Source organism: Bufo bufo, chromosome 10 (genome assembly GCF_905171765.1).
Source record: "Bufo bufo chromosome 10, aBufBuf1.1, whole genome shotgun sequence".
Lineage (NCBI taxonomy): Eukaryota > Metazoa > Chordata > Amphibia > Anura > Bufonidae > Bufo > Bufo bufo.
Window position 1 is genome coordinate 45763140 of NC_053398.1, and position 25659 is coordinate 45788798.

The following is a 25659-nucleotide window of genomic DNA, read 5'->3' on the forward strand; positions in this document are numbered from 1 at the left end:
CTGGCTCTAATTGGAGGACAGACATGTCTGGATTAAAGGTGTATTTCAATTTAAGCAAAAAAATTATAAAATATAATACTCTGTATAATAATTAAACGATGTGCCAATACACTTCAGTAACAATGGAGATCTCTGCTGTCACTCAATAGCAACCTTTGCTGTTTACTCCCAGGGACCTAAATTTGCCCTGGTTGTGTGACCGACCTGGATGCAGGACTGATCACAGTACAGTTATCAGCATGCTGTCTGAAGGCTTTTTTTGCACAGGCCAAGGATTAGGGGGAAGCTATATAGGATGAGCACTTGAATGAATGTACCTGGCAATTGCCACGTGTAAATGTGCCACTGACCACCCGATGAACTAGCAAACTTGGTACATAGTCCTCTTTTGCTTGCAGCATTGTCTTGTTAATCTGTAGGGGGACAAGTGATTGCACCAGGGATCCAAAAGTCCCATTCAGTAGAGCTGATTGCTGCATGGTAGCCATCACCTCTGCTCATGGTCAGGCAATTACTGGGAACATTCATTTTGTTCCCAATTACCGGGGCATTGGCCCATTTAAAAAATGCCTTTATATGTCCATGACCAGGACAGATTTGTATTTGCTACAAATCAAGCTTGAAGGGTAGCATTAAGTGACAGCAAGCAGAGCTCTTGGTCTATTGGAAAATTACTTCACTTGCTCCACAGAATAATATTTATAGAGGACTTCTCATTTACTAAGTGCAGAAACGTTTGATGCAATTAAATACGAGTGAAGACTTGGGATAAGTAATGGGTTTAATCAGTGCATTAGAAGAATCTTGTACAAAACTGAAAATGTAAAATGGTAATGTTACAATGCTCATAAAAACAGGAGGAGGATTGCTGGGGCCGATTATAGGAGGAATGATCTCGACATCACAGGCTGGATAAAAGGAACCATTATCATTTCTTGAGGCGCTCCTGTGGGCAGAAAAAAAAATAAATAAATGAAGTCATATGCAGCAATATCCATACACATTCATACACCAGCAAGTCATAGCATGGAGGAACATAAAGGTTCAAAGCAAAGTCCAGTGACCTCCAAAGGGTTATTCAAGATAAAGTCTAAAGCCAGACTTAAACAGGTTGTTAGGTTCCCATATACCGTTGGGGCAGGCGTTTAGCTGCAGTGGTCTGTGTGTATATGGGGGCGGGGGGGGGGGGGGGGTTTGAGAATAGGGAGTATAACCTATTTTAACAGGTTTCCTGCCATTTGCAAAAAAAATACTGACACCGCCTTTAAAGGCCATGGACACCTCCAGGGCAATGTTTTATGATTGCATTTTCATCATTTTGGGCTACAGTTGATCTTTATTAAAAATGTTGAACTGTTTTTTTGAGATACACGAGTTAAAAACCAGTCTGTTTGCAGAGCATCCCGTCTCAGTCCCATCTGCTAATGGGAAGCCTTCTCTGATCTCCTGACCTCACTCATAGCTCTTACCAAAGTGATGAATACAGCTTAGGGCGATCAGCCAAGCGACTGTCAGGAGGGAAGTGTTCCTTCCCAGCAATTGCCCGCTCTCTAGGAGGAGGAAACCGCTGCTATTACATTCAGCGATCATCTCCACAGTATGGGGAGGAGTGGTCACTAATGCCATCGCTCGTCCCCATACAGAATCATCGTTTGCCGGCAGCAGATCCTGATTAGACAGCACAATAGGTTGCCGGTAAACTGACTTAAGGCTGCTTAAAAATTTTGACTGCCCGATGAACAAGTGTTTTCTCAAGTAATTGGTGGCAGTATTACACTGACAGATCATTGCTTACGAGCATTCATCGTTGATGATCTGGCCATCCGTTGACCAGTGTAATACAGCCCTTACAGGGGTTGTCCAAGAGTATAAAATTCCCCCTATATGCCCGGGACCCCCACACTGAATATAGTTACCCCGCGTGTGGATGAAAACAATTATTTTTTTTTGGGGGGGGGGGGGGGGGCATCTCTGGTGCCGCTAGGGAGGCTCGTCCCCGTCTGCCATTGGCTGGCTCTCCCCAACACCGGATGTTTTCATCAGCACACAGGGAGAAGCCGCAGGGACCAGTATATTCAGTGTGGGGGGCCTGGGCATATGGGGGAATTTTATACTTTCGGTAAACACCTTTAAATTAGTTTTGTGAGGTCAAGTGCTTAGAGATGAGGCTTTATGTGAGGCATTAGCTGACGGGACTAAGTGATAATGGGGTTAAAAAGTCTGTTTGCAGAGTATCTTAAAAACTTGAGCATTTCTATTAAAGACCAATTGAAAATTATTTTGTCCAAATGTGGAAAATGCAATAAAAAATTGCCCTGAATGTGTCCACAGCCTTTAAAGCCTATTTATACCACCACCCTGGCACCTGCACATTTCTGACATCAATGAGCAACAGATCAGGTACATTCACACAAGGCAGATCTGTTGCAGAAATTTCTGCGACTGCAAATAAGTGTCATGAACCTGAGTGGGGCTGTTTACGCCTCTTTTCTCCATGCCCCATTTAGATGTATGGGCCAGATGCAGGGAATTCAGCAACACTGCTGCCTTAGACTATAACCATATGCTCCTTAATGACATTACCTTTAACATGTCTTCTAGCTTGATTGCATCGGCAGCAAACTTCCTGATCCCGTCAGATAGTTTCTCCACTGCCATCTGGTCTTCATTGTGTTCCCAGCGGAAAGTTTTCTCATCCATGTGGACCTTCTCTAGATCGCTGGCCTGGGCTGTGTGACGATACATTAGCAAATCACTGAAGAGAACTTTGTCATTTCTACCGTCCTCCCTTTTAGGCTAAATGCACACGATCAGGATTGCGTGTGGAAAATCCGCACCGTAGGTCATGTACATTGTATTCTACGTGAATTTGAAATTCTTAAAGCACACGATGTGGATTTTAAAATTCGCAGCATGTCTATTTTTATTTTTCCTGACCGGATTTTCTTCATTCACTTAGTAAAATCCACATGTGGAAAATCCACAATTCACACCAAACCCGCACCAGTTGATGCGGATTGACCGCACAGATTCGCCTGTGAACACCTGCGGATTTCAGTGCCGATTCTCTGCACATGAATCCTGAACGTGTGCAGGGAGCCTTGCACTACATTTCACGTCGCTATCATTTTACATATTGATCACTTGATACATGCAGAACAGTTTTGGGTGCCTTTGTTTTTTGCATTTTGTGCACCTACATTTCTAGAACTATTTGGGGGTCATTAAGGCCATCATAGTTTAGCAGTCTTTGTACATTTCGCGTCTGCGTTGCTGCAGGAAGATGCGCTTCGTTTAGGACGTTGCATGCACCTAGACATAAATTAGGTGCATCTTTGGTAGTCCTTGCACCTGCTGGAAAATCTACACTGGCCCCTGAATGGCATAGTTTAAGAAACCTTTACACCTTTTTCCTGGTGTAAAATTGTCCTGGCTCCCTTCACACTCCTTTGTGTCGAATGTGGTATAAAAACAAGTGGCACGGGCAGTTAAAAAGTCGCAAAAAGGGACATTGGACAATTTTAAACCACAAAAGCATAAACCGGTTGGTAAATGACCCTTATTTAAAAAGACAGTGCACAAATCAAACTTCCAGTCTGGGCAACATCCGGGAGGTAAATGACCACATGATGGCACTGCCACAGCACATTGGACCATTTTCTAGACCTATACAGGTTGCCATCTCCAAGTGAAACTGCTGCTGTCCAAAACCAGGATTGTCAACCATCCAAAAATTTCTAGACCGTCCATAAAAATAGAAAACTTTTTCCTCTGAAAAAATAGGTCTGATTTTTTTAGGCTGGTTGCATTTTACTATAGTACGGTATTTTGGCGCTAATTTTACAGCTCACGGTAAATGCTGGTAATGGGTCCTTACAAGTCTATAGCTCTATACCGATATTAATTATCTTCCATTTTGGTTTTTTAACCTCCTATGTTGGCTTTTCATTATTTTGGGATAAATTGTATAGAAAAGATAATCTGGTTTGCAACCCTGTCTGAAACAGTTAAAAACCAAAGCTAAGGCTACACCACAATCAGCCACTTTAGCCAAGCAATGGCAAATCCCAGACTCCCTTTTGTGCCCACTTTTCACCTTAATTTCTAGATCTAGTGACCGGCCAAGGTGGATTACTTTGAAATCTATTGCATAGTGACCATTTTATGAAGAGCAAAGTCAGATTACAGCTTTATTTAAAAAGAGTAGAAGGCAGATTTAGGCAGACCCTAACAGTGCAATTATACCGAGAGGTCTGGGGTCAGAGGGGCTCAAATCCATATAGTCCTGCTCTGGTGTCTGTACAGATCATACAAACTAAAGTCTACTACAGCAACACCATTTTGTGCAAGTCACTGCCTGCAAGTGTTTGTCCATCTGCTCTGCAAACAACTGGCAGGAGGTGCAACGTGACTCATATACTCAGTCTGAATGTACAATTAAAGGGGTCCTCTCACTACAGCAAATGGCATTCATCATGTAGAGAACGTTGATACAAGGCACTTACTAATGTATTGCGATTGTCCAGATTGCTTCTTTTCCATCACATTATACATGGTTCACACCCAGGGGTTACGAGACCACCCTGAAATCCAACATTGGTGGCTGCGTGTTCACACAATCGGAAAAGGTGCTGGCCTCTGGTAGCCAGGACCATGGGAGTGCACCTTGGCCAGTGCCTTCTCCTATAGTGTGCAAGCACGGCCACCACTGATTGCAGGGAGGCCGTAACCCCTCGATATGAACAGTGTATAATGAGATGGAAAAATAAAATCAAGCCCGCAAAGCAATATGGATAACACATTAATGTATTAACTGTCTACATGATCAATGCCATTTGCTGAAGTGAGACAGCCCCTTTAAAGGGAACCTGTCACCAGGATTGTGTATAGAGCTGAGGACATGGGTTGCTAGATGGCCGCTAGCACATCCGCAATACCCAGTCCCCATAACTCTGTGTGCTTTTATGGTGTTAAAAAAACATTTTGATCCATATGCAAATGAACCTGATATGAGTCCTGTGTCCGGAGAGGAGTCCAATTTTCTGAGCCCAGCACCGCCCCGCGTCCTCCGAATCTCCTCCTTGCTGGCTGACGTCACAGAGCTGGAGCGCCGAAATCTCACGATGCGCGAGCTAGCGCATGCTTAGTTCGTTCCCTGTGCTGATGCCAGCACAGGGAATGAACATGATGCAGACACTGCGCATCGCAAGATTTCGGCGCTCCAGCTCTGTGATGTCAGCCAGCAAGGAGGATATTCGGAGGACGCGGGGCGGTGCTGGGCTCAGAAAATTGGACTCCTCTCCGGACACAGGACTCATATCAGGTTCATTTGCATATGGATCAAAACTGTTTTTTAACACCATACAAGCACAGAGTTATGGGGACTGGGTATTGCGGATGTGCTAGCGGCCATCTAGCAACCCATGTCCTCAGCTCTATACACAATCCTGGTGACAGGTTCCCTTTAAGGATCTTTCAGTGGCATTTAAAGGGGTTGTCTCACCAAGCCATTTGCAGTCAGTCAGTATAGTGTGCATTTTCAGGCTTGATGTGAGCGTTTTCATCAGTGTATTTCACCTAATGAGCAGCCATCCATCTAATGCCCTTCCTCTGTACGTGCTCGTTCCCAACAAGAAATCCTTTTCAGACTGTATACTTAGGGAGTGTTAGTGTCCCTGCCACAGATTGTGACAAGCCATGACAATCTGTTCCCTCCACTCAAGTTTACTGTACTATTTTCTATAGAGCTGACAGAAATAGAGTGCACCGCTCAGCAATGTTCAGCACTCCCATATGAATGAATGGAGGGCAGCCACATATGCACGGCTCTCCCTACTTCATTTCACTTGCTATGCGGCCAGGAGCTAGGGCGCATCTCCAGGTAGAAATGCGTGCTCGCAACAGCTCGGCCGAAGGTATAAGCAGCATTAAAGATGGGGCACCACACCTGCGGGCACCGCAGTTAGAGTGGTGGCCGGATCTCCAGGCAACGAGAAGAGATAGGGAGGGGTCAGGATTTTCAAAATAACTGGATAGAGAAACAAAATCATCTTTGCAAATACCTTGTTTAGTAGAAGATGTTAATATGATTTATTGATTTACCATTGATTTTTGTGATGAGACAACCCCTTTAAGTGTTATTCCCATCTTATCAGTGTGGATCTAACCTCTGGGATCCTGAAAATTAAGAGCCACATCAATATTTAACACTGGGGGCCCCCCCCCCTTACTATTTCAGTGTGCAGGATACAGCACCACCCCGATCACTTGGCTGGACTGCTACTGGGCAGAGAAAACTTAGGGAATTCAGCACTAAACCAACACTGTGGCCCCTTCAGGATCGGTGGCGTTTGACCTCCACAATCAAAGGGATAGCACCACTTTATAAGATTGAAAAGGGTCTTTAATGAGGTTGCCCGTTTCAGGATGAAAGTTCAATGAAGTATGGCAAGTACTTACCTGCCAGATCCCACACTGCCAATCCAGTTCTCCTGACTAGGCTCTATTTACCCAGCTGCAGCGGTGATGCCATGTCAATACGCAACCGCTATAGCCAATCACTGGCCTCAGCAGTGCACGCGAAGAGGCCAGTGATTGGCTGCAGCAGTCGTGTGGTGGGTGTGACAAGTAAATACAGCCTAGTCAGAAGAACTGGTGCAGGAGCTGGCAAGTACTTACCTGGTCTTCATTAAAGCTTGATCCAGAGGGTTGTATGGTTTCATTCCAAAACCAGACAACCCCTTTAAGACTCCAGATTAATATGAAGTAGATCCAGGAGTAATATTCCCAGTCCGTTCAAGTCCTATACACCTTCAAGTCTCAGATGGCTGCACCATGTTACTCCCACTGCTATAATCCTCACTAAAGGACTGCTTACTATGATGATTCCCATGGGAAAGCCTTGTACGTCATCTTCACCCCGCACACTACGAATGCTGGACATGAAGGAACAGGGGTTCAGGCCACTTTACCTGCTTTCACAGACAGCGCTGGGCTGAGCTTACAGAAGTCCTTGCTGAGCTCTCCAAGCAGCTTGGGAGAGATGGTCAGATAATCGCAGCCAGCGAGCGCCTTGATCTCCCCTGTGTTCCGGAATGATGCCCCCATGACTATGGTGGAGTAGCCAAACTTCTTGTAGTAGTTGTAAATCTGGGTAACACTCTTCACACCTACAGAAAAAAAAAAAAAAAAAGTCTTGACGTTAATTTGCAGGACAATAGAAAAAAGCTACGCACCAATATCGTGGTAAGGGAGTAACTACGAGGAGAATTAAATCTGCTCCCTGTGCTTAGGAGCCCATTGGGCAGTCATAGTCTAACAGCCTTCATTCTACGCCTGTGCATACAGAGCTGTCAATCACCAATAAGACCGCCCACTGGACTCCTAAGCATACAAAGAGCAGGAATATAAATTACAATCTTCTCCCACAAATCAGCTCCTTCTGCTCTACCACATGCTGCTGACAGAATTGACTCCATTTTCATGGTGACCAGTTCCCTTTAAAGGGCAATGCAACCCAAATGTATGTATACCTGGGAACAATAAGCATCCACACAAATTAGGAGCGAATGTATTTGATGCAACTTTCAAACATGGTTTCTATTTCTCATCTTTCAAGATCTCTGCTTTTGTCAGCAAACGTAAATATCGTTGCCTACATTTTCTTTGTCATATTGGGGCATTTTTCTGGAAGTTAAATAACCTATTAAACTTTATTTTTAAAGTGTTTTGTTGCTACTTTCATTTTTAACCCTCTCCCATTTGCAGCCCCAGCTCAGTCTATACGTGGCCCTTTACTCTGGGACAAAGTGGCAATATTGCTGCCAAAATTAGAAGACCCTTATTCTAGTCTTGGACTGCCCCATTAAAGAATTACTAAACTTAATTAACTTTTTGGAAAAATGTCCCTAATGCAATAATTTTTTTTGTAATGCATTAATACATTAAGATCTCACCCCCCCCCCCAAAAAAAGCACACCTTTGCCTGTGCACGCTTTAAATTCACTTTTCTGTACATCGCTGACTTCTCATCAGCGTACAGCAAGCATGTCAAACTCAAAGGCTAACATGGGCAAAAAAAACAAAATTTTAGTTTATGTGGGCCGCATCAAAAAAAATAATATTTTTTTTACAATATAATGCAGACGGATCCGTTCTGAACGGATCCACCATCTGCATTATATGAGCGGATCCGTCTCAGACGGATCCGCTCTGAACGCAAGTGTGAAAGTAGCCTTAGGGGCGAGAACCTGGGATCTTTCATCCCTTGTCCTATTCAGCTCTATCAGGGTGAATAGGACTTCACACTGTCCCTGCTGCTCTGTGCCTTGTGCACACAGCATCAGGGATGTTACCATGGCAACCAGGGCTTCTGTAGCGTCCTGGCTGCCATGGTAACTGATCGGAGCCCCAGGCTTACACAGCTGGGGCTCCGATCAGAAGCTGCCACTGCACCACCAATGAGGGGGAGGGGAGAGGTCCCTGTGGCCACTGCTACCAATGATTTTAATACTGGGGGGGTTGAGAGGGGCTGGCGCACTGTGCCACCAATGATTTTAATGGGATGGGCACACTGCACCACCAATGATAAATTACCCCTTTATACAGGAGGCTGGTACTGGCAGATCAGCAGTTAACCCCTCAGGTGCGGCACCTAGGGAGCTGCGATCAGAGGCAGTTAACCCCTTGTCAGCGGCAGGGTGCCGGCAATGCGATTCTGCTGCCGGCACCCGCCTCCTGTATTGTGTTAAAGACTGACTTTCACTATCAGGCCACACAGAGCGGCGCCCAGCGATGTCTCAGCACTCACCATTAGTCCTGGGCGCCGCTCCGTTCGCCTGCAGTGCTCCATTACTGTCTCCTCTCCTGCTCCACATGCTGCTGATTACTATCGGAGCGATGGGAGGAGACATCAGCTTCACTAGTGGGCGTTCCTTCTTCCTGGCTGTAGCGCTGTCCAATCGCAGCGCAGGGAGAAGGAACGCCCACTAGTGAAGCTGATGTCTCCTCCCATCGCTCCGATAGTAATGAGCAGCATGTGGAGCAGGAGAGGAGACAGTAATGGAGCACTGCAGGCGAACGGAGCGGCGCCCAGGACTAATGGTGAGTGCTGAGACATCGCTGGGCACCGCTCTGTGTGGGAAATGGGAATAGTCCTATCATTGGTGGCTCAGTGCGCCCGCCCCTCCTCCGCCCCTCTCTCCTCATTGGTGGCGCAGTGCGCCCGCCCCTCCTCCCCCCCCCTCTCTTCTCATTGGTGGCAGCGGCAGCAGCACAGGGGGAGGGAGGACAGATTCCTTCTCCCCGTGCTGCTGAGAGAACATGAGCGCGCCGATAGCAGCGCGCTCATGTTCAGAGATACTAGACTGCCGGGCCGCAAAGATATTCATTGCGGGCCGCATGCAGCCCGCGGGCCGCATGTTTGACACCCATGGCGTACAGAGTATGGAGATTACAGTTTCTCAATGGGGCTGCAGTGCATGGAGTATATGCAGGATCGTACATTGCTGCTCCTACCTGTGCCCCCCCCCCCCCCCGGAGGTTTACCAAATGCTGGCATAGCACATGGGTACCCTGTAACCTTGTGCTATGCCACGATTAGCTGAGTGGCTTCTGCCTGAGCCTGCTTCACTAAGCCAAGACCTTACATGCAGGACTCTTAGCGAAGCTGGTAGAAGCAGGAGCCCACTCCGCCAATCCTGGCATAACAAGGTTACAGGGTACCCATGTGCTATGCCAGCATTTAGTAAACCTCTGGGGGGGGGCACAGGTAGCAGCAATGTGTGCTCCGGCCTGTACATAAAGTGTACAGCAGTGTGTGCTTTGGCAGGGGAAAGGGGAAGATATCTACATTAAAAATTCTAAATGCATTAATAAAATAAATGACTAAATTATGGCATTAGGGACATTTTTCCAAAACGTTATTTGAAAGTTTAGTTTCTCTAAGCTTTACTTTAGTATATTGTGTGGCACAATCTTCAGTGCAGCAACTACAGCCCGAACCTGCTCTTTACGGCTAAGTGCTCTGTAATGGGGCGTTCACACTGATCAGCACTTCTGTTGCCTCGTAAGCTCATGTCTTTGGGTCTTACCTGGATCCTCGGATGGTTCAAAACTCTTGCCCGAGTTTGCAACATGCCAGTCCAATATTCTCCCAACAAATGGGGAGATAAGTGTCACACCAGCCTCAGCACAGGCCACGGCTTGGGCAAAGGAGAACAGCAGAGTCATATTGCAGTGTATGCCATACTTCTCTTCCAGTACCCTGTATAGAGATCAAGCAGACATTTTTTAGTACCCGGGTCACCTGATTGTTGCAGTCAGAACATACCACAAAGTAGATCCTTACTTTCCAGCTTGTATTCCTTCCCAAGTCGATGACAGCTTGATCAAGATCCTCTCCTTTTCTATACCAGCCTCCTTGTAAAGGGCAATAAGACGCCGTGCACGTTCTATCATCCCATCCTTGTCATAGGACAGTCTGAGGAAGATATTACACGACATATCAGAAGACTCAATACAAAAATTTTAGGGGGTTCTCCAGGAACTTTATTATATATTCTCAAATACATTTCATAAGTTGTAATGGCTTGTTTTGTCTGGGGGGCAATCAGGGGAAACAAAATGGCCGCTGTCCCATTAGTTCACACAAAACCTGTCCTGATCACACATGACGACAAGTTACTTTTCAACACTGAGGTAAAGAGCTGCCTCATTCTCTTTACTTGTCAGGGATTATGATCCTGAATACAAAGATCTTTAGCTGAATCTCTGGAGAATTTAGTTCATGAGGAGACATGAAGTACAGAGAGGACGGACAGGACAGACTGTGGTAAATGGAGACTAAACAAGAGCTGCTGCTCATTAGCCACACCTCACCCTCCTCATGTCTCCTCATCTCCATTACCAAAGATCTTATCACCTGTATTCAGGATCATAATCCCCGACAAGCAGAGCAGAGAGGAGGATGAGGCAGCGCTATAGCTCATTGTGGTGAAGTAACGTGTCCTCCTGTGTGATTAGGATGGGTTTTGTGTGCATTGATAGGACAGTGGTTATTTTATTTCTCCTAATGTTTGCTTCCCAGACAAAACGAGCCATTATAACTAAGGAAATGTATTTGAGAATATATTATAAAATATTTAAGTATTTTCATTTTTTATTCCTGGAGAACCCCTTTAATATGGGGTACACATTTAAAATCCGAACTCGCCCTTAGTAAGGTTAAAGGGAGCACAGCATTAAACAGGAAAATAACCTAAGGGGAAAGTATCAGATAACCTATTAAGGGTTATGTACACCTTCAGATGCAATTTTTGTTCATGATTTACTTATTTTTGGCTAAAACATTTTTTATTGGCCTTTATTATAAATGTTGAGCCGTTCTGTCAAAAAAGGTTTAACTGTTTCTAGCTGGGTGACTGGTACTTTCACTTTGTGGTCATAATCACTTATTTAAGCCACATTCTTATCAGTAAGATACCTGAGTTATGAGTATTTATAATATCAGCAGAGATAAGAAGCACCTCAGCTCCCCAACTGACAAAATCCAGAGGCTGCTACTAGGGGACCTCACCTCTGTACAGAAAAAAGGGCTCCATGTTTAATAAAAACCAACTGAGAAAATATATTTAGCTCAAAATGAGTACAACGCAACAATAAAAAATTGTCCCCAAAGGTGTACATGGCCTTTAGGTCATGTTTTTATGTTAAACATATTTGTAAATTATTAAATATTTTTAATTTTCCATCTCAAAGAAAAAAAGAATCAATACGTTTTTGCACCGGCCACTAAGCCTAAATAAAGCCCCATACAGTCTTGGCAGCTGAACCCAAGAACTGTGGTTTCGGCTGACACTCCATGTATGGGGAGCTCTAGACTTACAGATGTTGGAGGAGAAGAGGTCGGGTAAAATTAATATTTTCACCTGATCCTTTTGTTCTCCCGGAGATAAGCCACAGCCAGAAGTGTCCGGCAGCAGCTCTCTCCATTGAATACACATTCAGCTGAGCATGTATGGTGAAGTTGGGAGAGAGTTGGCTAAATGAATGTTGGTTGACAGCTATTCGATGTGTGAGCGCCACTTCTTGGACCGAAAAGTAATTTACTGCAGTTATCTGTTTATTATCACAGGCAGGTTTACAATGACAACTATCACCTATGTATAGATAACAGGATCTACTATTCACAATAGGTGACATCGCAGCTCATCTACTCCCTCCTGGTCTCTGCACAGGTCACACCTAGGAAAATCTCAAAGTCAATGAGGCCCCCCTCCAGTCCACTGTCTATGGCCCAGGTAGGTGCTCAAAAACCAAAACAGGAAGCCTTCAAATTTTAGGCCCAGTGGCTTATGTAAAAGCTGCATGATGTTAGGATTATTAGGGAGACAAGAGGTGTAAACAGCACTAAGACACCCAAGCCAACCTAAAGTGCTTGTTTCAGGAAAGGGCAAAAAGGCCATGATTTAAACCTTTCTTCTATAGAAATGTTGATGCAGATCTCCGTGCTGAATGGATTATGAGAAACATCCAATACCACTGGCTTCATAACCTATATGGCAAAGGTATCGACCATCTAAGGACAAAATCTGGGAAACCTGAATAGAAAGACATTCACCTGGCGTCCACTTCTGTAGAAACACGTCCTGGAATTTTCTTGAGGATTTCAAATCCAAACAAGACGAACAGTTTGTCCATGATATTATTCATCTGCTGTTCCTCAGACCTAAAAAATAAAGTCCATTAACACAATGAATATACAAAGCCAGACTCCGACTTTACAAATTAAAATTTACTTCCCAACTCTAGTCAATAACTGATAATTGTGACATTACATTCAGATCCTGTCCTAATAAAAGATTTCCAAAATCAGATTTCACTTCTTCGCCCTACAAAGGAGCGCACAGTCTCCCCGCTACAGTCCAAAATCAATAGAGGCAATCAGAGCCGCTTCACGGATACAAAGCTGCACAATACACCCCTGATGGAGCTGCCAGTGTATTTTCAGACTCCTCCAAATCCTCGAGATCTGTAGTGTAGTTTGTGGAGAAGAGGTGTTTGCTAGTTTTATATAATTATGCAGATTAAAGACAAGTGAAACCATTCATCTCACTGGCAGGAGATCTTTACTTGTGAGGGGGGTGCCCAAGCCAAGGGAAGAAAGTGAAGGGAATGGTCTGGGAAAACCGGTATCTGTCGCTCAGCAGATTGCAGTGTGTGGTGAAACCCAGGATTTGTCAGCTTCGACCTGTGAGCTGGCTGAGAAGAAACGTGGAAAGCAGGAGAGTGTTCATCTATGTCAGGTATAGCTGCCATAGACCTATTTGTGAAGTCCATTATGGACCTTCTCTTTTGGAGTGGATGGTAGGTTGGCTGTGGGACTCTGTCACGGGTTGTTCCCTAGGTCACGGCCATGGGTCATGTGGCTCGTTAGGAGCCAGATCTATTCTTCAGAGAATCAGAGCATTACCAGGAACTTGCATATACTGAACCAACCACAGTAACCATTCTCACCTGGTTTAGCAGAGCCCTAGCAGGGTCTGGCAGCCGGCCCCTCAGAGGGATTGTTCTGTGTATTAGCTAGTGGCTGGATGGCTGAGGTGTTTATTTGTGCCTTCGTTAAGGCTGGTTAGGTTTTATTTTTGGACTTGTGTCCTATCTCATTGCATCCCTACCACCTGCCTACCAGAGCTTCCCCCACAGGCCACATATGGAGTAAGGAGTGTCCCTCCCTTCCCACCGATGCAGCAGGCCACTGCCACCAGTGAAAATGTGGAGCCTGCCCTGAAGGGGGAGAATCATTGCCACGTAGGAGCAGAGGATTCAGCTTCCTGATGTGCACCGCTTATCCAGATTCTCTCTCCGGAGAGGCAGTGCTGCTGGACATCAGGTTAAAATAAAATCACCCCATGTGTCCTCTGCTCGCACCCAGCGACATACATATATTACCTGTCCACTTATTCTCTTCCAGCTGTAAATTAGCAATAAGATCTGATAGCAGCCACAGGATCCATGATCCGTGACTGAGAATGTTTACCGTCACCCAACCAATAGTTTGTATATTGGGAAAACGTCAACAGCACCCTATAGCACTATCCCTACAGTCACTATACACCAGCAGGTTAGGCTGACCACAGATGACCCCTAAAGCCCAGCTATAGCTTCACTACCAGCCCCCCCCAAATCAGCATTACCATGGATGTTATACAATGGATGTGGGGGCAGTGATTATATATCCCATTGTGCCCCCAGAGACATGTGACTGATCGCTGCTCCTCTTATAACGCTCCAGCACCAATCACATCCAGAGGGTGTTGCCAACTTACCATTATGCAAGATAAATAGGGGTCACTTATGAATGTGAGGCACATGGTGTTATTACTTTAGTACCTCCATGTGCCGCACATCAATAGCGACTCAAAACAAGCGCCACTACACTTGCGCCACAGGGCGACTTGAGTCGGGCTAGTTGTCCAGCCTTGTCAAATTGCAGGTGGGACATACCCAGAGGTAAGGAGCTCCTGCTGATGAGAAATTTACTTTCTACAATTGATTCATTCCTCTCTAAGGCAGATTCAACATTAAAGGGGTTATCCAACCCCTATAATGCCCGGGCACCTCATACTGGTTATACTGGCCACGCTCCCTGGCACCAGTGTCGCTCCTGATGCCCACACGGCCACCGCTGCATCTCCCTGTTGCGGATCAAAAAAAAATCTTGCTATTGGCTAATCTTCCCCCGTTGCAAGGCTCATCCCTGTCTTTGTCTGCTTTAGGCGGCTGCTCCTCCTGTCACTGGATGTTTTGATCCACGTGACAGGGATATGCAGCAGCAGCTGTGCGGGCATCAGGAGCAGTGTGGGTGCCAGGGAGCATGGTAAATATAACCAGTATGAGGTGCCTGGGCATTTTGGGGGCATTATACAGGGTTAGATAACCCCCTTAAATAAATGTCCATTACAGCAAAGCTTATTGGTCCAAGACTCTGGTGCTAAATTAAAGGGGATGTCTGAAAGCTGAAAGAATTACAGAATCTGCAGGAAATATTACTTCGCCATTAAAGGGATAACCGATCAGTGGGAGTCTGGCCACTGGAGCCTCCACCATCCCCGAGAATGGGGGTCCTGTTCCCCAGATCTGATGCGGTGGCTGGTTGAGTGGCTCCCCATTCATTCTCTATGGAGCCACAGGAAGTAAAGAGCTGCACTTTGCCCTCTTTGGGAGTCCCATAGAGAATGACTGAAGCGGCAGCTCAACCTGCCACTTGATCAGATCATGTAAACTGGACCCCTATTCTTGGAATTGGTGGGGCCCCAGAGGTCAGACCACACCGATCCATTATCCCCTATCCTTTGGATAGAGGATAACTTCAAAAACTTGGCATGACCCCTTTAAATAGCCACCGCTCCATTGCTAACTTTCCTGAAGTGATGACGTGTGCATTTTGAAGTATATTGGTCTGCTAAATGCAGTGTGGCCATCTTGGATGACAGAAAGACTGACATTCAACAGAGCTGTAGCTAAAAAGGTGAATAGCACCAGGTATGTGTTCAGTTCAGTGAATTTTCTGTTGAGTCCTTAAGACATCTGTAATATGGCTTTTTGAGCGTTTCCTCAACTGAATACACTCTTCGTATTAAGATCCGACCCAAAATCAATGAAGCCCACACACTATGAACGGACCTCATTTATTAGATACTTTACTTGCCTTCAAAACAGATCCTAAAAAGTGGAATTTGTGCCGACTGCTAATACAGTCTTGCCCTACACATTCAGACTAACCTATTAAATGTGGTGGGTATTAACCACTACAAAACCCCTCAGCTGTGCCCTGAGTATGCTGGTGTTTCATCGTAGGTGGCTCACCTCTTGATCTACAGTGGTTCACTGCCCATTACTGAGGAGGCCTCATCAGCTCCGCTTCTGCCTTCTCACCTTCTGCTGCACTTGCTGGTGGTACTGCTGCAGCCCTGAAGTTAGGACCTTACAGCTCCTGCTGTCCTGCAGCCCCAGCTTTGCTCCAGTGGAACCTATGGAGATGTGGTCCTCACTGAAGGCCAGGAGCTGGCAACGCCTAAAATCGCTAAAAGATGGACTTGCCCATTTACCTGGGTCTACTGACACACTGGAATGGATTGCGCTGGACTACGCGCAGCCTCCACCTACGCTGGACTACGCGCAGCCTCCACCTACGCTGGACTACGCGCAGCCTCCACCTACGCTGGACTACGCGCAGCCTCCACCTACGCTGGACTACGCGCAGCCTCCACCTACGCTGGACTACGCGCAGCCTCCACCTACGCTGGACTACGCGCAGCCTCCACCTACGCTGGACTACGCGCAGCCTCCACCTACGCTGGACTACGCGCAGCCTCCACCTACGCTGGACTACGGGCCTTCCCAAGCCTAATACAATGTGCACTGGAAAGCTCACGCTTTGCAGGAATATTTCCATAAACCCCATCATCCTCGGATACCAAACTGTCATGCAACATGTACTCACCCGCCAAGCTTTTTGCCATACTGGATGGCATCAGTAACTAGCTTCTGGTATTCTGGCATCTGTGCTGCCGCCAAGATGAGTGATGGGTTAGTGGTGGCATCTTGTGGCTTGTATTCATCAATAGCTGTGGGAGAGCAACAGATTAGTGACAACCGAAAAAGCAAGACCAAACTGATCCAGTGATTAAAAGGTTCAGGAATCCATGAAATCAGGATTTAATCCTTTATCCTAAAAGCACCGCAGGCAGCTGTGAGTTCTGCGCTACAGCACCAGGAATCCACAAACTCAGCATTTCTAAGTAAGACAATTCAACTGACAGTGACCCTTAAAGGGCCAGTCACTCAATGGTCATTTACCACATATCCACAGATAGGCGACATGCTTGATTCACATGGTGGTAAAGTCCACCGCTGTGCGGGCACCTGTAGTGCCGTATCTGTCCTTTGTGCAGCATGTGCCATACAACACGGCAGAGCGTTCTGGCATTGGCACCATTGCTTCCCACCACTTCTGAGTGGAAATTAACAAATTGTGCCCTGCGGCAGCTCAGGGGCGCGCCCTTCCCGCTGCAGCTCAGGGGCGCGCCCTTCCCGCTGCAGCTCAGGGGCGCGCCCTTCCCGCTGCAGCTCAGGGGCGCGCCCTTCCCGCTGCAGCTCAGGGGCGCGCCCTTCCCGCTGCAGCTCAGGGGCGCGCCCTTCCCGCTGCAGCTCAGGGGCGCGCCCTTCCCGCTGCAGCTCAGGGGCGCGCCCTTCCCGCTGCAGCTCAGGGGCGCGCCCTTCCCGCTGCAGCTCAGGGGCGCGCCCTTCCCGCTGCAGCTCAGGGGCGCGCCCTTCCCGCTGCAGCTCTCTTCCTGTAAGGCAAGGGCTACACTAGTCGCGGACAGAATCTCAGTATCGGTGATCCCATGGAAATGAATGGAATCGCCACGGCAGTCGCAAGAAATCTAGCCGTGTTTGATTTCTTGCCACTGCTACAGTAATCCCATTCATTTCTATAGAATCACCACTACTCAGATCCTGGCCGCGACAGGTATCGCACAACCAGTATCGCCATGTAGCCCTTGCCTTACTGTCACAGCTTCTAACAGTAGATTGTTGGCTGGTAGCAGTTGAAGAATGGATCTGAGCATGTGCGTCCCCCTCAGTAGGTGGACTTGCACATTAGTATACAGATTAAACACTAGGGGGTATCATTATAATGAAGTATAGGGAATATCTCACAACTGGAACTTTTTTCTCTTTAGAGAAAGTCAATTAAAAAAGTAATTATTAAAATATTTGATTGTGGCACAACCCCTTTCAGACACCCAGTTTTCCTAGCACATGCAAATAAGGCTACTTTCACATCAGCGTTGCGCTGTCCGGTTTTGAGATCTGGGACAGGCTGTCAAAACCGCAGCACAACGCTTCAGTCTTGAATCCGGTTCCATAATTTTCAATATAATACAACCGGATCCATTCTGAACGGATGCAGCCGGTTGTATTAGGACAGAAGAGTTTTGCTGTGGTATCCCCGCCGGATCTCTAAACTGTACAGCAATAATGCCGATGTGAAAGTAGCCTTAGAAAAGCTGTTCTGTCAAACACCAGAATTTTCAAAGCATTTTAGAAACTGGCCCACTATGTTCACCTAAAGAGGCATCCACATCAGTGCACAGACAACGGCCACTATCCAAGCCATTCAAAGGAATGCGGCCTGCGACCTCCCTCAGACACATAGGTAGGGTCCACCTGATTAAAATGCTGTTTTTCGTTGGTGTGAAACTCCATTTCAGAGTGATGATACTTTCTTAATACGAACATTGGGTCTTTGGTGCAATGAGGGCGTAGCCGATGCTCTTATTGCACCTAATCTCCACTCATTCCTGTGACCTGTCCATCCCTGGCTGCTTTGATCGACAAGGCCAGGCCGTGGTAAAGCAGCCATGAAAGGGCTGACCACAAAAGAGTGGAACTAGTGTGCAACAAGAGCAATGGTTACGCCCTCATTGCACCAAAGGCATAATTTGCACTTGGGAAAAAGTATAACTTTGGAACGGAGCTGCGGATCAACAAAACAAAAGCAGCGTTTTAAATCAGGTAAACCACAGCGATGTGTCCGGGGGGGGGGGGGAGGTGTCGCTGCGGAGAATTCCTTAAAGGAGGTGGACACTGAACTCTGCCCACAGATGAATGCGACCACATGGATGGACGGAGCCAAATACTTTCTCCTCTACATGTAGGAGGCAAACCGCATGAATCAAGTGAATTACATGGACTCATCGGTGCAAAGGTCTGGAAGTTCTGAGGTAGATTCTAATCTTATGCAAGATTAAAAATTTTTGGGTGCGACAATATTGGATTAATGACTTGTATTCTTGACGAATTTCTAATGGTGGAGTTTATCCGGCTAGATTGCTTGATGTAGAATAGAGAACAGGTGTGTTCAGACAATATGAAGTCTTACTCACAGTGACTAGGCAATAAGAGCGGGCACGGCTGCCAAAGGAGGAAGGAGTTCTCTCAATTAGGAAATGAAGGAAACCACGATGATTTCATAAACCTGCTTCTAATCTGCAATGTTATGCTTCAATTATGTGACACTGGTCAGTCCATAAAAGCTAACCCCGGCTACACTGTACCACCATATAGTTCAGATTTCATACAGGGCTGCTTCCCCGTGTCACATCGTATGAATCCGACAGAAGAATCGTGGCATGTGGGCAGAACCTCCATGGCAGCCATGGATTCTATGGACCTGAAGGTACAACCCCTGCGCCATGTCTGAGGAACTATTTGCTCTCAGAGGCAATGCCTACAGTTACAATAGCGCCATCACTTTTTGCAAACAGGATGGCACTTAGCCCAACATAATTCAGGTAAATTAACCCCTCTAATCTCGATGTAGTACCATAAGACATGATAGTCCTTAACTAAAAAGGAAAAAAAAGACCTAAGAAAAACCTAGTCACAGGAATACTGGGGGAGATTTATCAAAACTGGTGTAAAGTAGAACTGTCTTAGTCGCCCATAGCAACCAGATTCCACTTTCATTGTCCAAAGGAGCTCTGAAAACTGAAAGGTGGACTCTGATTGGTTGCTATGGGCGACTAAACCAGTTGTACCCTACACCAGGTTTAAGAAATCTCTCCCACTAAGGACCAGTTCAGTTTTTAGTGCTGTTTTTGCACACCAAAGAATGACTAAGCAGCCTCATTTAGTTCGATGGTGGGCAGCACTCGCCATTTTTTTTCATGTGGAAAAAATGATGAATTGTCTATCTTGGCACAAAATCTGCACCGATTCTCAGGAAATTAAAGGGGTTATCCCACGACTAATGTAAAAAATTTAAATCATAGAAAATGAGTCTAAGGCCTCTTTCACACAACCGTATGGCTTTTTCAGTGTTTTGCGGTCTGTTTTAAACTGATCCGTCGTTCCGTTTTTTTTCCATTGTGTTTCCGTTCCGTTTTTTCCGTATGGCATATACAGTATACAGTAATTTCATAGAAAAAATTGGGCTGGGCATAACATTTTCAATAGATGGTTCCGCAAAAAACGGAACGGATACGGAAGACATACGGATGCATTTCCGTATGTGTTCCGTTTTTTGCGGACCCATTGACTTGAATGGAGCCACGGAACGTGATTTGCGGGCAATCGGACATGTTCTATCTTTTAACGGAACGGAAAAACGGAAACGGTATGCATACAGAGTACATTCCGTTTTTTTGCGGAACCATTGAAATGAAAGGTTCTGTATACGGAACGCAAAAAACGGCCCTCAAAACAGGAAAAAAACGGTCGTGTGAAAGAGGCCTAACAAAGCTAGAACCAGCCCTGTACCTCACATGGATCCAGAGATCTCCCCAGTCATTACTCTGCTAGATTTATATCAAGCTGACAGCTCCAGGGGAGTGTCCCTTCTGCTGCAGCTCAGGGGGCATGTCTCAGCTCTCCCCATCACAGATCAGGAGGCAGTTGAAGGATGAAACTGAGCATGTGCGGCCTTCTCAGTGAGCAGGACAAAGAAATAAGAAATAGAACAAACAGCAGGTGGCGCTATACAGATATGCTTTATTGAATAGCTCACTGACTACTGAATATTTAATTACATCCAATTACAAAAGTATTTCATGGGACAACCCCTTTAATGGGAAGCAAAAAAAAAAAAAAAAAAAAGCCATACGTGGCTGCGTGCTTTCTGCGCCAAAAAAAACAAAGTGAAAATGCAGTCTTGTATTGAAGTAAAATAGTTAGTGTTGAAAACCCACACCAAGAAAAACAAACACTGAAAAAAATACGAATTTTGGAAGTGGATTTCAAAATTCCCTGTGTGAACGTACCCTTAGGGGGTTGCAAGTCACGGACTACTGGGGATGATCTTATTGTAAGACTGATGTATTTTAGAGGGATCATCCGACTATCTGAATGGCCCACTTACCACACTGAACATGAGGCAGCCGCCGTCTGCTGGTTAGACGGATCACACTGCTATCACATACATGCAACCACACGTATGTCACACTTGTCTCACGCATGTTTTTCTTTTTTACATACCCTAGCTAAGTCTACAATGGTCAGTGATGCGGGGCGGCTTCAGCTGTGGGTGACTCCATGCCCCCTGGGACTGAACTGCTGAGCTGGCACATTACTGGCAGAATACAGCAGCTCAGTCTGCTGTTGTAGACACCGGCATGCAATGACCGACCAGCGCCAATGTTTCTGACACCAATTCCCCAAAAATCCCATCCTGGCCCGGAAGAGACCTGCAGAAAAAACACCCGATTTACATACAAGTGTTTCCAAATAACCCGTGCAAGACATTGCGCCATAAGGCGGTGCTGCAAACCAGTTTGGTAACTGGATATTGCGCTTTCTATATAACCAGGAACTTGAGCAACTGTGATGAAAAAGTGACCAAGAATTTGAGGTTATTCTTCTCCAGCAATGCAACGCTGAAAACCAGTATAGAAGCTGGACGTGGGGGTGTAAGGGGCCGCAGTGCCCTCAGCAGCACAGCATGGGAACATGCATAGAACATGGAGATGCTGGCTATATCTATACTGTACCCGCTGTGCGTATACGGACCCTAGCAGTGCTAAACTGAACGCAGTCTGCTGTCCGCAATGGGGTACAAGGTAGATTACAAACTGGCTCATGGAATATACCGTATGTACCACTGAAGTCTATCTGCACCACTTAATGCCAGAAATGAGTATAAATGAGAATATATATCTACACATGTGCAGTATGGCTCATTGTGCCCCCTCCCCGGACTAGAGACCACACCAAGACTACTACCCTGGTTCACTCCATACAACTCCATAATCAAGTGCTGTCAGGGCATGCTGGGAGTTGTGGTATGGCAATAGCTGGGAGCCATTTGTTGGAGAATGCAGCATATAGCCCAGTATTAAAGGCTTTTTCCTAGAATTAAATACTGATAAAGAACCCTCAGTGTAGGTCATGATTATTAGATCAGTAGGGATCAGACTCCCGCTCCCATTATAGAACGTCAAGCAGAGAGCCGTACATTGTATGGCGGCTGTGCATGGTACTACGGCGCAATCTCATTTACTTAAATGGGTGATGGCTGCACAAAGGCTGTGTGACCAACGGAGGTGACAGAAGAGGCTGCAGTGCTCCGTCATGGCTCCTTCAGACAGATTATGGGCTCTGTTGCCAGGAGTGGGACCCCCGCCAATCTGATCTAGATGACCTATCCTGACAGGTCATCAATAATGAGGGGTAACACCTTTAATACTAAACTTACTCATCATTTCAGATTATGCATAAGGCTGGGCTGATGCATTTTGGCCACATCATGGAAATGGTGCAGCCAAATTCACACCTATATGCAGAAAGGCAGTACTGGAATATACCCCCCGACTCTGCAGGTAGCATGTACTGGAATACACTCCCCGACTCTGCAGGTAGCATGTACTGGAATACACTCCCCGACTCTGCAGGTAGCATGTACTGGAATATACTCCCCGACTCTGCAGGTAGCATGTACTGGAATATACTCCCCGACTCTGCAGGTAGCATGTACTGGAATATACTCCCCGACTCTGCAGGTAGCATGTACTGGAATATACTCCCCGACTCTGCAGGTAGCATGTACTGGAATACACTCCACGACTCTGCAGGTAGCATGTACTGGAAACTCCTCTTGGGCATGGCATTTGCTGAGGTCATGCTAGCACAGGGCGCAGGGTCAGCACTTATTTGCTAGGAGTGGTACCGCTCCTTTCTTACCAGGGCACATCAGGCGAGCTGGGCGCAGCGCCTCCCATCCTCCACCGCACTGCTGCCCTAATAGGCACCTTAGATTAAAAAGGCAAGAAGAACGTAACTAGCATTTTGACTAATGCATCAGGATTCTTACTGCCATCTGCTCCACCAATCTTCACTCTGGACACCATATTTATGTCCCCTCTGCACCACTTGTCCTAATGTGAAAGGTTTGACTCTTTAGGATAAGATGCTGGATTACGGTCCTATATACAACATGCTACCCTAGTGGCAGGAACAGATGAGGCATCACTTCATGCAACATGTTCAGTATTTCTGCCATGTTCCAGCATTGCATCCGCCAGAATCTTCGTAGAATGTCTAGCCACGAATAGCCCACCACCTGCAGCAGTAAGTGTCCCCTAAATCAGCCCTGCCCGAAGGTCCGTACCGTTCACTGGCACACTGTGGGGGGCACTTGAGACCCTGCTGTATTAGAGCAGAGTCACGGCAAACAGCAGCTTCTGCTCTGGAGTGCCCATCTGAATGGGTGCCATGTAATGCCACATTACCAATGCTGGGGCCACACCGCCTTCATTGTGGCAAAAACACTGGATAAAAGTGGGGACAAATCTGCCTAATGGATGATAAAATGAGACCGTGAAGTGGGGTGCAATGTCCTCTGCACAATTCCCCCAGAAGGGGAGCCCTGAACTCACGCCGACTAAGTTATGTTAACTTTCTTCATGATTTTGATATGGGCAGGTTTGGAATGGTAAACCCCCCGGTCCATACCCTACTTGCTGGTTATACAGTGGCCCCAAACGAAGTGACAGGTCTCCTTTAAAAAGGTTTCATGGTAACCAAGCTTAAAGGGGTTTCTAAAATCCAGCGCCGCTGCCCCCACCTTCTCTGACTGCAGCCACCAACATACACCTCTGAGGCCAGCGACTGGCTGCAGTGGTATACTGGACATCACTGCTGCAGCCAAAGCAATAGGTCACTGGCTGAAGCCTGGGGAAGAGGATGGATTGGCAGTGCCGAGGAGGTGAGCTCAACGGCTGTAATTTTAGCAGCTCCCGGCATCTGTCCTTCATAAATAAAATAGCTTTAACTGTTTAATTAGGCTGTAATCCACTGAGTCCCTCAGGGTATATGTTCCCACGTGGCACATACACCGCAGCGCATCCTCAGCCCTGTACAGTAGCGCTATCGTTTTAAAACTCATCCTCACAACGGGACTTGTGCTGCAGATTTTAAAGGGGTTGTCCACTTCAGAGGAATAGTTCTGAAACGGCCATACAGCGCATGCTTGTTAGGAAGTCATGTGCTGTACACCAGTGTCTCTGATGCAGTTTGTAAACCAGCGGCAGCAAGACGACTAGACCCGCACCACAGAGAATGGCATTTATCATGTAGATATAGTTAATACAAGGCACTTACTAATGTATTGTGAATGTCCATATTACCCCCTTTGCTGGCTGGATCCATTTTTCCATCACATTATATACTGCTCGTTTGCAGCCCAGATACGAGGTGGCCGGGACAGGAGCCGCATGCCTATGGGCATTCCCATGGTCTCGGCCACCAGAGGGCAGCACAACCACTTTTTCCCCAAAGTGTGCAAGCACGGCACCGGCTGCTGGTGGTCGTAACCATGGAAATGAGCAGCGTATAACGTGATGGAAAAATGAATCAACTGAATGAGACCACAAAGGAGGCAATATGGACAATCACAATACATTAGTAAGTGCCTTGTAGTAACTTTCTCTACGTGATAAGTGCCATTCACAGCAGTGAGAGGACCCCTTTAATTATCTGATCGTATAAAACCTAATGGCATCTACCTACAGAACACATCAGCCAGCAGCTCCAGTCTGTCCTGACAGCATCGCCTACAGATCTCACCCCATCTACCTGTCAGATGTCAGAGCCTGGAGCCTCAGGACAAGAAGGTTCTTATTCATTGACAGCAAACAGATCATTAAATAAATTGTTGGCAAGTAACTTAAACACTTTATAATAAACATATATAAGTTATTAGACGTCGCTCACAGCCATAACACTGACCTGTCACCTACTCTGAACCTGGTCTTAAACAGAGGCCTATAGGGCGTATTTCGGGGGCACCTGCCCCACCTCATTAATCCCTGCAGACTGGCACCAACTGGAAGGTAACCTGGAGGCATATGGGGCTATCAGGTGCCACCACACTGGTACAATGTCTGGGCTCGGTATGGGACTGTACCCTCCACCAAGACAGACTGCACTTCCTCCAAAGGACACATCTCCCTTTGCCCAAGCCAACCAGTCAGCACTGGGCGCACTGGTCAGCTGTAGATTAGATATGCCTGGCAGGGGCAGCACGGCCCTAGGGCAGGTAACCAGGTGATGGCCGCATGATAGGGCCCACCATTCCTACAAGCAGAGCTCACCATTGACGTCCCCAGTGTCGGCCACGACCACCGTGTACTTCTTGAGCTGTTCCAGCGCTGACACCTCCATCTTCTGCTTCTTCACTGTGCAGTTGGACATCACAGGGGCTCAAACAGCACGGGGGGGATGTATATATAGCTGCGTCCGGGGAAGGGGCACGAGGGACTCAGCCAATGGGAGCGGAGGGGCGAAGGAGGAGCCATCACTGGAGCGAGCGACAGGGGCACCGCCCACCAATCACAGAGCGCGCTGAGGACCACGTGCCCCGGGCCCGCCCTCTCACCTGCCGAGGCGGGGGTGGTTCGTAGGGAAGGCGAGAGTGACAGGCTGGTGGACCAATGAGAGGATAGACGGCAGCGTGACGTGACGTCTGCACGTTCTACTCGCAGTCAGTCAGTCAGTCAGAGCAAAGTCTGAAAAGCGTGCGCGTCTTATAGAAGGGGCAAAAAAATAAAATTCAAGGGCTACTTGTGACAAAATGGAGCATGTGCGATAACGTGGCGG

At 46.8% G+C, this 25659-nt stretch overlaps 1 protein-coding gene across 1 annotated transcript; it reads right to left on the bottom strand.

Annotated features, from left to right (window-relative positions):
* Positions 1–762: 762 nt before the first annotated feature.
* Positions 763–25350, bottom strand: TALDO1 (transaldolase 1). The gene is made up of 8 exons (XM_040410451.1): positions 25155–25350; positions 16505–16628; positions 12620–12727; positions 10349–10480; positions 10092–10264; positions 6972–7169; positions 2584–2729; positions 763–946 (listed from the first exon to the last, which is right to left on the bottom strand). The coding sequence occupies exons 1-8, from the start codon at positions 25252–25254 to the stop codon at positions 929–931; spliced, it is 999 nt and encodes a 332-aa protein (XP_040266385.1). The 5' UTR covers positions 25255–25350; the 3' UTR covers positions 763–928.
* Between the last annotated feature and the right edge of the window lie 309 nt (positions 25351–25659).